The sequence below is a fragment of the Pogona vitticeps genome, chromosome 14 (assembly GCF_051106095.1).
Source record: "Pogona vitticeps strain Pit_001003342236 chromosome 14, PviZW2.1, whole genome shotgun sequence".
In the NCBI taxonomy this organism is placed as follows: domain Eukaryota; kingdom Metazoa; phylum Chordata; class Lepidosauria; order Squamata; family Agamidae; genus Pogona; species Pogona vitticeps.
The window spans coordinates 10,605,711-10,621,383 of record NC_135796.1 but is presented as its reverse complement, the minus strand read 5'-3'; the positions used below and the strand labels follow the sequence as shown (position 1 = coordinate 10,621,383).

The 15,673-nt window shown below is 42.9% G+C and overlaps 2 protein-coding genes across 5 annotated transcripts in view; one reads left to right on the top strand and one right to left on the bottom strand.

Moving 5' to 3' along the window:
• LOC144584783 (uncharacterized) overlaps positions 1-15,673 on the bottom strand; it is a 205,507-nt gene that overhangs the window by 33,422 nt on the left and 156,412 nt on the right. The gene's annotated exons all lie outside the window — the stretch shown is intronic.
• The window catches only part of CLTCL1 (clathrin heavy chain like 1), a 57,955-nt gene that overhangs the window by 39,894 nt on the left and 2,388 nt on the right, over positions 1-15,673 (top strand). The window contains exons 19-33 of one of the 4 annotated variants that reach the window (XM_072983600.2): positions 415-560; positions 915-1,098; positions 1,600-1,792; positions 2,577-2,734; positions 2,844-3,008; positions 3,889-3,996; positions 4,930-5,097; positions 6,012-6,161; positions 6,909-7,040; positions 7,397-7,507; positions 8,595-8,765; positions 9,165-9,386; positions 10,306-10,326; positions 13,967-14,042; positions 15,360-15,393. In XM_072983600.2, coding sequence (XP_072839701.1) covers positions 415-560; positions 915-1,098; positions 1,600-1,792; positions 2,577-2,734; positions 2,844-3,008; positions 3,889-3,996; positions 4,930-5,097; positions 6,012-6,161; positions 6,909-7,040; positions 7,397-7,507; positions 8,595-8,765; positions 9,165-9,386; positions 10,306-10,326; positions 13,967-14,042; positions 15,360-15,373 — 2,019 coding nt within the window. In that variant the 3' untranslated portion in view covers positions 15,374-15,393. The remainder of the gene's footprint in view (positions 1-414; positions 561-914; positions 1,099-1,599; positions 1,793-2,576; positions 2,735-2,843; positions 3,009-3,888; positions 3,997-4,929; positions 5,098-6,011; positions 6,162-6,908; positions 7,041-7,396; positions 7,508-8,594; positions 8,766-9,164; positions 9,387-10,305; positions 10,327-13,966; positions 14,043-15,359; positions 15,394-15,673) is intronic. The other 3 variants (XM_072983601.2, XM_072983598.2, XM_072983599.2) reach the window with 3 other exon arrangements.

The window sequence follows — 15,673 nt, the reverse complement described above, 5'->3', positions numbered from 1 at the left end:
AAAATGGTGAATGAGGCAGAATATATATTTGCCATGTTCAGTGGTGGGCCACTAGAGTGGGTAGCAGATGCTAAAGACCTTACCCCCTTTCTCTCCATACTCTTTCAAATAAGATTAGCATGGTGTTTTTAATGGTCTGTGATTATTCCTCTACCTTCTTTCTCTATGACCTGTGTTTGGAGAAAAGGTGTGGGAAAATAGTTTTAATTCAGAGCGGTGTAGAATTCTGCCTTCTGGTTGGGGGGGGGGAAAGCATCTTAAGAAATTTTGCAGCCAAACGTCTTCTGATCCCTGTTTTCTTCACGTAAGCTACATAAACTATTTCTGTTCTGCTTTCCTGCATGCTCTTTAAAGCTAGGCTATGGTTAACACTCTGCACCTTGACAATAATAGAAATCATTCTCCAAATATCAGGTTGTCCAGACAGCATTATCAGAGACTCAGGATCCAGAGGAGGTTTCTGTGACAGTCAAAGCTTTCATGACTGCTGACCTGCCCAATGAGCTCATTGAGTTACTTGAGAAGATTGTTTTAGATAACTCTGTCTTCAGCGAGCACAGGTAAGAGGGGGGAATTTTCCATGGTGCATTCAAATGCAAGGAAATGCCCCCTGCATTTCACTGTGTATTATGAGCATTGCTTTAATACAGAGATACCGTATAAATCACATTTATGTATTATATTGCTGACGTTCCACACTTGATAATAACTAGAAGAACACATCCAGCTTTGAAGTTGGTGCTGGCTTCAACTGCTAGAAACTAGTTATTTCAAACAAGCTAATGTGCTTTGAATGCATTATACATTGCATTAGTGTTTTTTTTATTGGCAAATGGCTGTAAATGACTGCTTTATAAAATGTAATAAGGACCATCTACTAGCTAAACTGAATGATTCCACTGTTATCATTGAAGAAACCTCCAGAATCTACTTATCTTGACTGCCATTAAAGCAGACCGTACACGTGTGATGGAGTATATCAACCGTTTGGACAACTACGATGCTCCGGATATTGCTAATATTGCTATTAGCAATGAGCTCTATGAAGAAGCCTTTGCCATCTTCAGGAAATTTGATGTGAATACTTCTGCAATTCAGGTAAGCCATCATGTTGATAGTTTCAAAGGCTTTCTTTGGTTTTTTTAAAATACTTCAAAGCCCTTTCAGGGCTCATGCAGAAACCCTTGGCAAGATGCAGCAGTGAGTTGGTGTGTGGGCTTAAAAGTCATGGTTAAGCCACTTTTGTCTTCTCATCATCAAGGATGAGTACAGCTAATAGAAGCGTAGAATCACAGAATGGTGCAGCTGGAAAGGACCTCAAGGGTGGTTGAGGTCAAGCCCTATCAAAGCAGCAAAACTACATCCCTGACAGGTGGCCAGCTAACCTCAGTGAACCATAGGTTCCTCTCCTCCCTGCCCTTATCAGTCTGTGAAACCTTGCTTCAGCAATTAAAATGCTTATAGATTTTATAAAAGCTGGATGGTTTTCTTCTTCTTCTGTAGAACCGAGTTTCTCCTTTCTCCTCATCCTCTCAGCAACCATCCCACATTGCCTATTACCCACTTGTTGAGACACCTTTTATAATTTTTTCAATCTAGGTGTTGATAGAGCACATTGGAAATTTGGATCGTGCTTATGAGTTTGCAGAAAGGTGTAATGAACCAGCAGTTTGGAGCCAGCTGGCCAGAGCACAGCTCCAAAAGGACTTGGTTAAGGAGGCCATAGATTCTTACATAAAGGCTGACGATCCTTCTGCCTACATGGAAGTCGTCCAGGCAGCCAACAGAAATGGTAAGTCAAATGGCCCTTTAGCTTAAACACTTGACTGAAGCCTTAATAGCAAGAGTCTATGGTGATCTCCTTGAAAGCCCACCATTTAACAGTAAAGATGGATGGATTATCTTGTTTCTAGCCTGTGTCAGTTTCATAAGTTTTCACAAGTCCCTTCCACTCTATTTCCTTTATCAGCCTCTGATTTAAAAACAAACAAAAACGCACACACAAATGAGTCAGATTCCTCTAAAACATGTTTTCCTACAAGATACACACTTTTGTGCACTATTACCCCAGCATTCACTCTTCATCAATGTTGGTATGTCTTAAATTTGAGTCCCTATTTCACAGTCAGTAAAGATACATGGACTGTATTACACATATTAGTCTAAGAGTCATGCATTCGGCTTGAAAAAGCAGCATGAACAAAGTCTGGGCATGTCCATCTTTGATAGCATTGAATAATATAAATCTTGCTTAATTATGGTGCATACTGGCCAGAAAACTATGATCTGGTCTTTTAAATCTGTAGAAACTACATGATTATAATGGATAATGTTTTAGGGTTTTTAAAAGTCTTCTTAAAGGTCTCCATCTCAGATAAGATGATTCTTAAAATGTGATTCTCATCTGAGATTAAAATCTGAGATCAAATCTGAGATATATCTGTATATATAACACCTCTTCATCTGCTTAGAGCAGAAGCATATTGTTGCCTACATTCCATGACTACCCTTGCACACCGAAAAAAAGGAAACTAATCTTCTCTTCTCTCTTCTTTCTCTTCCTGTCCTCTGTCAAGATAACTGGGAGGATCTGGTTAAGTTCTTGCAGATGGCTAGGAAGAAAGCAAGAGAGTCTTACGTTGAGACTGAACTTATTTTTGCCTTGGCCAAAACGAATAGGCTCTCCGAGCTAGAAGAATTTATCAGTGGCCCTAACAATGCTCACATACAGCAGGTATGTTCTGTTGCCAAAGCGTCCCGCTCTCAGCTAAATTGCTTCTGATGTTGCACTACCTTGTATGTCCTGACACTGTCTCACTGTTGCAGAACTTCTGTCTCTTTAGGTTGGAGACCGCTGCTATGAGGAGGGCATGTACGATGCAGCAAAGCTGCTGTACAACAATGTGTCCAATTTTGCCCGCCTGGCCTCCACGCTAGTTCATCTCGGAGAGTACCAGGCGGCCGTCGATAGTGCCCGCAAAGCCAACAGCACCAGGACATGGAAAGAGGTAGCGTGTTGTTCTTTTTTTCCCATATGATGAAGGGTGCTAATGAACATGGCAAGATGTTAACTGCTGGGTGTAAGGGTTATGGAATCTGTGGCCCTCTGGAAAGTGTTGATGTTCAGGGTGGGCTGCTTAATGGTAAGAATGATGGAAGTAGTAGTTCATCAGTATTTGGAAGGCAGAACCCATGCTCCCTTCCTATTTGCGAAACTATAAATGCTTCCCCTTTCTAAGAATCTGACAATGTTTGGTGCCTGCAGTGGTGTTTCATATACTTTGGCCTTCGTTTCTGATTACCTTTTTTGTCTAAAGTTTGACTCAAGCCCTGCATTACATTCTTGTACAGTGGTGCCCCGCATAGCGACGTTAATCCATTCCAGGATTAACGTCGCTATCCGGATTCGTCGCTATGCGAGGGAAAAAACCCATAGGAACGCATTAAACTCTGTTTAATGCATTTCTATTGGGGAAAAACTCACCGGTAAGCGAAGATACCCCCATCCGGCCGCCATTTTTGCTGCCCAGTAAGCGAGGGCAGGGCATGAAAATGCTGCGGGCGACCATTTTGGAACCGCCGATCAGCTGTTTTCTAAACATCGCAATGTGAAGATCGGTAAGCGAAACGCTTACCGATCATCACAATGCGATGTTTAGCCTATCTAAACATCGCAATGCAATCGGATTAGCGATCGCAAAAAAGGCATTGCTATGCGGATTCGTCGTTAAACGGTGCGCTTGTTAAGGGAGGCACCACTGTACTATAGAGTCAAAATTTATGCCAGAGGTGTTGAATCTTGACAACCAATCTTTGGAAATGTGGGATGCAAAAATGGTTCAGACTTGTACCTGTGTTGCCAATGGCTTTCTCCTTCTTTGTTTGCAGGTGTGCTTTGCCTGTGTGGATGGAAAGGAGTTCCGGCTTGCCCAGATCTGTGGCTTACACATAGTAATCCATGCTGATGAGCTTGAAGAGTTGATCAGCTATTATCAGGTTGGAGTCCTTTAACCATCTGATTGAAAATGTCTGCTCTCCTCATTGGCAGTATAGCATTTACTTATTCGCTAAGTTGTCTCAGCAAAGCAGGAAAAAAAATTAAAACAACTATAATATTCACGCCTGAAGCTAGCATAGTTAGCATCTCTATATATGGCAAATATGGAAGGGATTGTCACTCTCGAAGTGACCTTCTCAGCCACACTAGACGCTGTTGCAAGACCTCTATTTGGAGCACATTACCATAGTCTCTTGAGACTGAAGGATGCCTACATATATCGCAAACTTACATGCATATATTTAGAAGTTTGTGTATTGCAATTAATGCAGCACCATGAGCTTTCTCAGTGGAACCAGAACACCAAGAAAGCTGGAAAATATGTCAAAAATACTGTAGTTAAGAAATGTCTGGACAGACCCATCAGGATGGTTGTTGGTGTCATACTCTTGCTAACAATCTTGTTTTAACTTCAAAAATAAACTTTGGGGCAGTACACTTTGCTGCTGCTTCTTTTATTTAAAAGTTGTTTCTGCTGAGTTTTAGCATTGTTGAAACTGTTAGGAACTTCCTGCACCTAAGCAGGACTTTCTTGTCATGTATTTTTGAAACAAATTCTTTTCTGAAATGTTAAGATGCTTGCTTTAAAATGGTGCATAATTAGGTCTCTTCTTTTTTTTCTTTTTCTTTCTTTCTTTTTTGCTAGTAGTGAGTACTGTACTTAAACCTGTTGTGCCCTTGATTCATAGGATCGTGGATACCAGGACTTTCTTGTCATGTATTTTTGAAACAAATTCTTTTCTGAAATGTTAAGATGCTTGCTTTAAAATGGTGCATAATTAGGTCTCTTCTTTTTTTTCTTTTTCTTTCTTTCTTTCTTTTTTGCTAGTAGTGAGTACTGTACTTAAACCTGTTGTGCCCTTGATTCATAGGATCGTGGATACTTTGAAGAACTCATCGCTCTGCTAGAAGCTGCGCTGGGCCTGGAGCGTGCTCACATGGGAATGTTTACCGAGCTTGCTATCTTGTACTCTAAATACAAACCACAAAAGATGAGAGAGCACTTGGAACTCTTCTGGTCCAGAGTCAATATTCCAAAGGTATATTATTCTACAGCCCTAAATAAACTGAGTACACCAAGCATCATCTGGAGATGAAATCCTCTCTCGCAGGAAGCATCCAACATGGCCAACAAAGCCAGAGTTTTAAAAAAAAAGTCACAATTAAAAATATTGGGGCAGTGGCGATGAGGGCAAGCCCAGCAGAAAAACACAGAGCAAACGACATCTTCAGAGACCCTTTACATCAAACATTTCTAGTGCATGCTGGAAAGCTATAAGAGGAGACGCTGGACATTTTGAATTGTCAGTGCCAGCTTGTCTCATTCCACAATGTAGAGAGGAAGGTTTTCATTAATCAAGCTCGTTAATGATGATAAGAAATAATATTTCAGATACTCTGAGCTTAGGCCATTTAGGACACAAGTGGGCAGACATCAAGTTTGCAAACATCTGTTTCATTTTCCTCCCTCAAATCCCGAAATCTGCCAACAAGGATTAGTTGCAGAATAATGTCTTGGACAGGCAGACATACAGAAAGAAATAAGGAGCAGAATGCATCTGAGTGTATTCTCAGCCAAGTAGCTCCATCTTGGTACTAGAACCAAGCTGTCTAATCCTCTCTCACAAAAATCCACTACTGGTTTTAATCCCAGGTAATCTTGTTTGCAATCCAGTTAAGGGATTTAAAAACCCTCTTTTCAATTAGATGTTTGAGAGTTGGTAAACTCTTGCCAATCTGTTGTGGATCACACAGAGACACACATGGAGATCCCTAACTAAATTCTCCCTCCCGATTTAAAGGTCAGCACCAGCACCCTGTTGTAAATAAGAGGCAGCGGAGTGAATGTCAGTATTGTGCCGCGCTCTCTGGGGTGGTTTCCTGTTCAATTCTTGCTTTGTCTCCTGCCTGACTTGCAAAAATGTCTACCTCTTCTTTCACTGTGCTTCCCAAGGTTCTTCGAGCAGCCGAGCAGGCCCATTTGTGGGGAGAACTGGTTTTCCTCTATGACAAATATGAAGAATATGACAATGCAATAATTACAATGATGAATCATCCTACAGATGCATGGAAAGAAGGGCAATTCAAGGACATCATCGCCAAGGTAAGCACCTCTAAGATGGATGCTCCTTTTCAACACCTGGTGCCCAAAATCACACTCTTGAGAGTGCAAGAGCAAGGTGTGAATGTAATAATGCCTTCCTACCTGTGTTCTCAAAAAACTGGTACGGTGGTGCCTTGCTTAACTATGTTAATTCGTTCCAGCGAAATCGCTGTAGAACAAAAACATCGTAAAGCGAAAATTAAAAAAAACATTAACACGCATTTAAATCCAGTTAATGCGTTCCAGTGGGTTAAAAACTCACCGTCCAGCGAAGATCCTCCATACGGCGGCCATTTTCGGTGCCTGTTTAGCGAGGAATCCGTCCTAGAAAACAGCGGGGGGCATTTTCTTCAGCTGGTGGCCATTTTGGAACCCGACGATCAGCTGTTCGCTGATCATCGTAATGTGAAAAATTGGTTCCCGAAGAAGGGAACCGATCATCGCACAGCAGATTTTGCCCATAGGAAGCATCGTTTTGTGATAGCAAAAAAAGGCATTGTTAAGCAGATTCGTCGTTATACGGGGCAATCGTAAAGCGAGGCACGACTGTACTGAGAAGCACCAAATACACTAAACCTTAAATACAGCCGCCACCATAACTATGGCTCATTAATAGCTTTATTTTTCACAAATCTGTCTTAATTCCCTTTTTAAGTGGTCCAAGTGCTGGGCATTATTCAGTAATTTTTAAATTAAATCTAATGGGTCAGTTCCACACCAGCCAGTTGTCTTGTGTTTCCTCTCTAGGTGGCCAACGTGGAACTGTATTATAAAGCCCTGCAGTTCTATCTGGATTACAAGCCGTTGCTGATCAATGATCTCCTCCTGGTATTATCTCCCCGGCTGGACCACACCAGAACAGTTACCTTTTTCTCCAAGGTGAGTTTAGGCCCGTATTTTAACAGTGGGCTAGCCATATTTGCTTCTCTCCACCACTTCTGTTTTCACATTGGTAGTCAAAATAAGTGAGCCCGTTTTTCTACAAGGTGAGAGAATCCTGAAGCATTTCTCTACTTCCGGATCCATCGCAGTCCACATACATGAGGTCTTTTAGAATCATGTTCGAGATTTTGTAAATATTCTTTCGCACAGATTTGTTGCTTCTGTTCTTGGAGAGCAGTAGTTTCCTCCTCCACGATTTAGCTTGGGCCCAAATGTCCTAACAGTGCACTCAAGCAGAGACCTTCTGTAAACTGTTTTTTTTCTTTTGTCTAAATGATGGTGTTCTTCCATAGGTTAATCAGTTGCCTCTGGTGAAACCTTACTTGCGCTCGGTTCAAAACCATAATAATAAAGGAGTCAATGAGGCACTGAACAATCTTCTGACAGAGGAAGAAGACTACCAAGTAAGAATCTGCAGTCCTTATTACATTGTAGTTCCATAGAAGCATTCATGTTTCTTCCATTTCTGTTCATCTTTCATGGTGCTTTTCTGTTCTGTTCATAGCAAGAATGCCATGTGGCCATTTAATTCATGATTCAGTCTAAAATACTTGACAGTTACAGGTAAATCTCTCCAACTAGCATTCCTCTAACACAAACTGTATTTATCAATTTTGTCATGGAAAAAAAAAGGTGCCGTTTTGTTCTAGATAATAAGTTTGTATTAAATGAGGCCCAAGCCACTTGTAAATTCCTGTGTCTGATTTGCAACTGGATGACAGTTAATGTGTCGTCCCATCATGTCAAGTCTCTGGGAAACTGTGCTTTTCCTATTGCTGTGTTCAGAAGGCCCCAGAAAGCTGCATTGCAGGAGAACTAGTAATAGTGCATTGGAATATCATTTGGGAGGACCACTTTGGAGTCCTCATTATGAAACTCATCTTAAGCCATTCCATCTCAGCACGACCCCCTTAAAAGATTTGTTGTGAAGATAAAGTTGCTAGGAAGAAGGCCATACGCATATCTTGAGCTTATTAGAGCAAAGTCAGAATAGAAATATAGCAAACAGATTAAATCAGAACTTAGAAATAATTAGAAATAAGCAAGATGTCTGCTGGAACTAAGTATTTTCAAGGCAAGACAGAGTTACAGTTCAAAGGTAACATGATGGAATGAAGTTGCTTCATTAGTGTCACATGTTTTCAAATTCTTGTCAAAAGTTGCGTTTTAAAGACATCTAAGGGATAACAAGAATTTTTCTTTTTATGTGATTCTTTTATCAATCCTAGAGTAATTGATTAAAAAATAGTAAAAGCACAATATATAATCTGCTTTGTATTTCCCCACCCCACCCCAATTCTGCAAATAAGTAAACTGCACCAGGCTACTGATCAGGCACTTTTAACAAGCAATAGAAAAATGTTACTTTGATTAAAAGATCTTTCCACCCTTTCCAAGTAAATTAAGGGAGCAACATTGGCATGAGGCGTTGAGTTTCAGCAGGGTGCTTAGCGTCTCCATAGGCGGACACGTTCTTTCTTCTTCAAACAGGGCTTGCGAGCATCCATTGATGCCTATGATAACTTCGATAACATTACACTGGCTCAGCGTCTGGAGAAGCATGAGTTGATTGAGTTCAGACGTATTGCCGCCTACTTGTATAAAGGCAATAACAGATGGAAACAGAGTGTGGAGCTCTGTAAGAAAGATCGTCTGTATAAGGTTTGTGAATGATGGCAGTGTCCTTCTGTATGCCTTGGAGTTAGGGTGGGAGGGAGTCTTTTATTTAAACAGAAATTGTGTGTGCTGTCCAGTCAGTTCTGAATTACGGAGACCCATTTCAGGGTTCTTCAGGGAGAGAATGCTCAGAAGTGGCTTTCTCTTCCCTTCTTCCCTGGATGCCCTGGGACTGTGCAGCTTGGCCAAGGCTTCATAGGCTGGCTGTTCCCCCTAGGAGGCACAGTCAAACGGCCAACCTCTGGCTCTGCCACCAGGCACCTGAACCACTTATTTAAGGACCTGCAAATATAGAATGGTCCTTCACATTTCTCTGTGCGAGGTGGACCTTTTCAGCTACTTTGTGGCTGTGAAGATGAGTTTTATGACCTTGGTCTTTGACAGGATGCCATGCAGTATGCAGCAGAATCCAAAGATGCTGAGCTGGCAGAGAAACTGCTCCAGTGGTTTCTGGAAGAAGACAAGAAGGAATGTTTTGCAGCTTCTCTGTTCACGTGCTACGATTTGTTGCATCCAGATGTGGTTCTCGAGCTGGCGTGGAGGCACAACATTATGGACTTTGCAATGCCTTATTTCATCCAGGTGATGAGGGAATACCTTACCAAAGTAAGTGTGGCTTCCTTGGAAAGCCTTGTTGCTCTGTACCCATCTAGACTCTTGGGTGACGGGCTTCATTTTGCATTACGGTGAAGTGCTTCTGAATATTCCTCAATATAAAATCCAGGCACACAGTTATTAGGTGGTACAATCTGCCCAGGTCCCAGAACCACCCTTCCCATGAAAACCCGGCCTTTGACCCGTTTTGTTCTTCTCCCATCTTCTGGACTTGCAACACCCAGTTACAAGTGTTCTGGTTTCTCGTTTCCAGGATCATATGTATTTCTACGCACACTTGACAAGTTGCTTGAAGCTGCAGATTCTTTCTGTTCAAAGCATCATTAGTAAGGCCCCGAGCGTCATGCTAGAAGCTGCCTTGATCCTGGACAATGTGCAACCGATAGGCTTCCATTTCAACCCAGAAGAAATTAAACAGCTAGCTAATTTAAAGGCAGTTGTCCTGCCAGGATCTCAAAATCATCCACACCTTGGTCTTCCCCCCCACATAGTTATGCCATTTAGATCTTACATAATGTCAGCTATTTCTGTGGGGCAGGTCTAGTGTCAGGGTGTTGTATTTATAAAGTGCCCATTTTTATACAACGTGAGCCGTATAATTTCATGTTTGTTAAACTGCAGCAATAGTAAGTAATTTTTTTTGCAGTGTTGTATTGTCGTAATACTAAGGAAACATTCTTGTTCCCATGTATGAAACTGACACTTCTGCTTTTGAGGAAGTTTAATTCATTTCTCAGAAGCTTAAATATTGTGAGTGTCTTTGTTTGTTCATTTTCTCCCTTCCTTTTTTCCCCTTGCTTCTTGAGTCTTTTCCTCTTTCCCCCACCTCAGGTTTGTGTGATCTTTGCTTTTATCTTCAATTGGTTTCTTGGTACTGAATTTAAGTATACCCCTCTGAATTTTCTTACAGGTTGATGGTCTGTTTAATAAGGTGACAGTCTCTAATGTTTTACATTCTGTTGTTATCTCATTTGTGTCCCTTAAAATACATCTAAGATCATATGGGAGTCTAGCTGTAGCTTTTGCTGAAAAGCAGAATAATCTAGCTTGGTCTAACTAATGCTCTAGTCAACCTATCTTCCTAAATAACTTCTAAAAATCCAACCAGAGTTTGTTTCCTTCACTTTTGGGGAGAAAGAGGTGTATTCTGGCAGTATACCCAATAGCTGCAGATGTGATCAGAATTTAGGTCTTCCAAATGCACTCTTGAGTTGTGGATGTACCAGGTTTTTCACAAAGCCAAGATGTGGTCTTTTGGCACATTTAGCATTAAAAGAAAATGAATGTAGCCAGGCAGGGTGATGCTGTTTTTCTTGTGGTCTCTCTGGCACGGCCTTGAGAGGCTTGTATGTGTCAGAGATGGGGAAAAGTGCAGTATGTATGTTGCAGTGAAATACTATCCATTTTTTATATGTAGGTTAGGGAGATAGTGGGACGTGGTGGCGCTGCGGGTTAAACCGCAGAAGCCTGTGTGCTGTAAGGTCTGTAGATCTTCAGCTGTAAGATCGAATCCACGTGACGGAGTGAGCGCCTGTCGCTTGTCCCAGCTCCCGCCAACCTAGCGGTTCGAAAGCATGCAAATGTGAGTAGATAAATAGGGACCACCTCGGTGGGAAGGTAATCAGCGTTCCATGTCTAAGTCGCACTGGTCATGTGACCACGGAAGATTGTCTTCAGACAAACGCTGACTCTGTGGCTTGGAAACGGGGATGAGCACCGCCCCCTAGAGTCGAACACGACTGGACAAAAATTGTCAAGGGGAACCTTTACCTTTACTTTTACCTAGGGAGATAGTAAATCTGTTAGGATGTTACAGCCCTTCCTGCTAAACTCTGGTTGGATTTTACAAGCAATTAAGTGTCTACTAAATATCCAGAAAGAGCATGCATTAGTGGGGCTGGTTTTGGAGTAAGAACTAATCTAGTCCTGGTGTTAGTAATGAACTGGAGAATGAGTTTCCACCCCCTTTTAATGCAAAGGCATTTAACCTTCTTCATGTCATTGTGTTCCTAACAGCTAGATGTGTATCTCTCTACCAAAAGGCATTGGTCCTATTAACAAAGCTCAGATATCCTTTTTTTAAAAAAGAGAGGGGGTGAATGCAGATTCCCTGGTATATTCTGTTGTGTGTCTGCCACGTGTGCAGAAAGTTCATCCAGAATTTGAGAGGGATTGCCTGCTATGAGTGTTTGGGTATGGATGGGACATCGGGAGACTTCTGGGCCAGCAGGCCTTGGCATTCAGTAGAAGTGGCACAACTCCAGTGCCGAGCATGTTTTTGATCTGTTGATTGTCCTTCTGTTCTATGGGGATGATAATTAATTGCTAAACAGCATGCAGCCGGGTGCCTTTTTTTGGGCGGGTGAAGAAAGAACGAAGATACTCTTTGAGCTCCCAAGAGCAGAGTTGCTTCGGAGCAGTCAGCTATGTAGGAGATAAACATGGCCATAGAAGGAAAGCTTGGGCATTCAGCCTTGAGGCCACAGATAAAGCCAATGTACTTGGCTGCTTTTCTTGAGGAAGTTGTTTGTAGAGATGGGCACGAACCGAAGCATGGACTGGGCTGGTTTGTGGTTCGCTTCATGGGTCAGTTTGTGGATCCCGTGTTGCTGAAATGAGACAAAGCGCTGGACTTCTTTCCACTCCCTGCTTTGTTTTGCTTTGGCAAAAGGGATGGCTCCTGCCCCCTTCCCACCGATCGGCCAGCACATGCGCAGACACAGCAGTCCTGGCTGCCGGAAGGAAAGCCGGGCCGCTGTCTCTGAATGTGGTGGTGGTAGTGGGGGAAGCAGCAGCAGGACCAGATAGGGAGACAAAGGGGGAGGGGGCAGTAGGAAGGGGGGGGTAGAGGTGTTAGATTTCCTTTCCCCCAGGTACGATCTGGCAAAACGAATTTCGAACTGGTTCGTTTTTCCGGGGTTAGCCACACACCACCCCAATTTTTCCAGTTCATGCTCTTCTTTAATCTTGTGTGTTAGCTTTCGACGTTTACGTTGGCCCCAGAAAATAACTTCTTTCTTTTACCAAAATCTAAGTGTCACGAGTCAGCAAGCCAGGTGGCTGTTCCTATAAAGAGAAACCATCTCAGTTCTGTTGGTTTCTTAGACGATCAGTAGACATATTCCGGGGCATCACACTAAAAGCCCACGGTACTTTAACAATCCTTAGTTGCTCTGGCACTTCCACGCTGGAAGAGAAGCTGTTGACCAGCCTTACGATACTGTCCTTTTCATAATGAATTGCTTAAATGAATGACAAATGTAACTGTAACAAATTTGCCCCTAGGAAGGCTGAAGTAAAGTAAGGAGCCTTGCTCCGTCAGTCCAAGTGAGTGGCAGCTGGTTGATGATGGGATGTAAATAGGAAGTTGTCTGGCTTAGCAAGACAGAAGCCTCGTTAGAAACAAGGCTCTGATTAAATCACTTCCCCTTGAGCAAACCTTCCTGGACACATACAGTGCTGTATGTTTTAGAGTGATACAGGAGAGATTTTAGGTAGTAATTCATTCCGAAGCACAGCACTGTCTGCTGTCACCCTTCAGAGAAGACATGTCAGGCCAGAAATGATGCTGTCACCGTGGTATTTAAAAGAGAGGCAGCTGTGCCAGCGTGTCAACAGGAACAGGCCCTTTCTGGGATTTCTCTTAAATTCACTTTGTTGTCCAAAGCAAAGAGAAGATTAATATAGCGTGGTATATTTTGTTTATGGGTTTGCACACATTCATTGACATGGGAAGTTCTCAGCGGCTTCAGTGAAATTACCCGTACTTCTGCTTTTGGGTCCTGTTTTAAGGGCATCGTGTGTAACAGATCCTGCAGCAGAAGGCACCCACCCCACACCCATGAGGTCATTGCCCTGGCCTTGCCATCTAGGGCTGTCCAAGCGTCGTCCTTCCCCATCCTGCCCTTCTAGCGCTAAAGCAGAAGTTGCTGTTGAGCAGCAACTCTTGTAGGCTCCAGCCTGCCCCCTGGTGTGGGATGCTGGGAGTACAAGGGCTAGTCGGTGCCTACCCCTCGGCTAAACTGTAGTTGTTTGTGCAAGAGAGGAGGACTGAAGTGCAGACCTGTTGATGTATGGGCATGCATTTGGGCACAACTGCAGTAAGTGTTATTCCTCTTGCCTGGCCACAGAAGCCAGCTTCGGGCCTTTTCTGTTGGGTGTCCATATGTCAAGTGATCTGCAGTCCTGTCCTATAGATTTTCATAGGGAGCCTCGAAGTCAGATCATGCTGTGCAGCCTCATGTGGCTTGAGTCTATGTGGGAGGTGGTTTCCACAAAGAATATGGCTGGAAACATAGGGATGGTGATCTTAGGAGGTGCCTCGGTGGCAACATCTGCTTGAGAGGGTGACTTCTTCATGCTTTGTTTGTAGCTCAGGCCCGGGAGAAAGTTGTGCTTAATCCTCTGACACCTTGAAATGCTAACTGGTATTTTGTCAACGTGGAACCTATCTTAGACTCTGAAACCTCTTACTTGGGGAGGGAGGGGACTCCCATGCTGAAGGGCGCTGCAATATGGGGGGCTCTCTTAACATTGTTTCATCAGTGTTTCTTGTTGATTTCATAACTTAGGTGGATAAACTTGATGCTTCAGAAAGCCTAAGGAAAGAAGAGGAGCAAGTAACTGAACCCACTCCGATAGTATTTGGTAGGTGAAGGCTTGGTCTTTGTCTTTATCAGGGTGTGGATTTTTTAAAAAAAAATCTTATCTAAATGTTAATATTGATACACTCCTCTTCTAACAAGCACCCCACCTTCCACGTGTTGCTCATGTTGAAGCCCAGTGACTATAATTTAACTCTGTTAAATAATTCAATTTAGGGACGGTCATCACAGTGGACATTCAGAGCCAAGGCACTCCACATGAAGCATGGCTGGCCCCATTCATTTTTTTCACTGGCTGCTTTAGCACCAGCTGTGTGGCATCCTTTGTTTTCTTGGAAGTAAGCTCCACAGTGTTTAGTGCTGTTTACTCCTCAGGAAGCATGCTTAGGGCAGCAGCCTTGGGGAATACATTTGCAGATTCAGGATATGTTCAGAGAGCATCCTCGGACACATAGAAAAGAGCAAAATGTGTTAGGATAAAACAGCTGTATTCATTCATGAACTTTGGAGCTCTCTGCTCCTAACATAACATATTGGCAAGCCGCAGCAAAGCTTCCAACACAATGAATCTATTCCTTCTCCTGTTGCTGAGAGTTAGATATAAGGGGCACTATACTAGAAACAGCATTCTGTGTCTAGTCACGCTGGCCACATGGCCACAGAGGATTGTCTTCGGTCAAACGCTAGCTCTATGGGTGGGAAACGGAGATGAGCACCGCCGCCTAGAGTCGGACACGACTGGACAAATTGTCAAGGGGAACCTTTACCTTTTACCTTATACTAGAATTGGCCCATGATGTTTTATAATGCAAAACATCCTTTGTGACTGGGATGAGTTTGCTGATTTAGAAATGCAATATTTCAAGAAGAAATGCCACGAGTTCTCAACCTTTGGCTTCCCCATATTGCTGAACTTCAACTCATGAACTCCTTAGCCATTTGCCAGGCTGGTCAAGGCCTCTGCGAATTGAAATCCACAACATCTGGAATATCAGAGATTGAGAACCCACTACTTGATGATGGCCACTGGCCTTTTTTTAACCTAGGGCAGTGGTTCCCAACCTTGGGACCCAGATGTTCTTGGCTAAAATTCCTAGAAGCCTTCAACATTAGCTGTGCTGGCCAGGATTTCTGGGGGTTGTAGTCCAGGAACATTTGGGGACCCAAGGTTGGGAACCACCGGCCTAGGTGGGGGAGGGAACGTGCCCTTCCATGGGTGACAAGATTTTTTGTGGTGCTATCTGGGTGGGGAAAAGCCTTGTTGAGAAAGCAAATGGTGCTTTCTATTCGAGGAATATATGTGAAAATCTCTCTTGGCTGATTTTGCAAAAGGTGGACGTTATTGACAATTGCATTCTAGGTCCTTCCATTTAAAAGAAGTTCATGACGGTGAGGTCAGTGTTCTAGTGGGAATGGCTTTCCATGTGGGAGTCCAGTATTCCCTGCATGAAGCATGTATTGTTTTTGGTAGTGTTAACCAATTTATGTCTAGTCCTTGGCAAAATTAATGAGCCTAGGCTTGGGGAAAATAACTAACAGATCTAACTGCAATGCATTAAAATTCTGGCCATGCAGAAGTCTCATATTGTATGTTTCTTCTGGACTTTAATCTAGTTTTCACTCTCTAGTAGCCGTGATACTAAATACCCCAAACAAACCCCCACTCAATCCCTA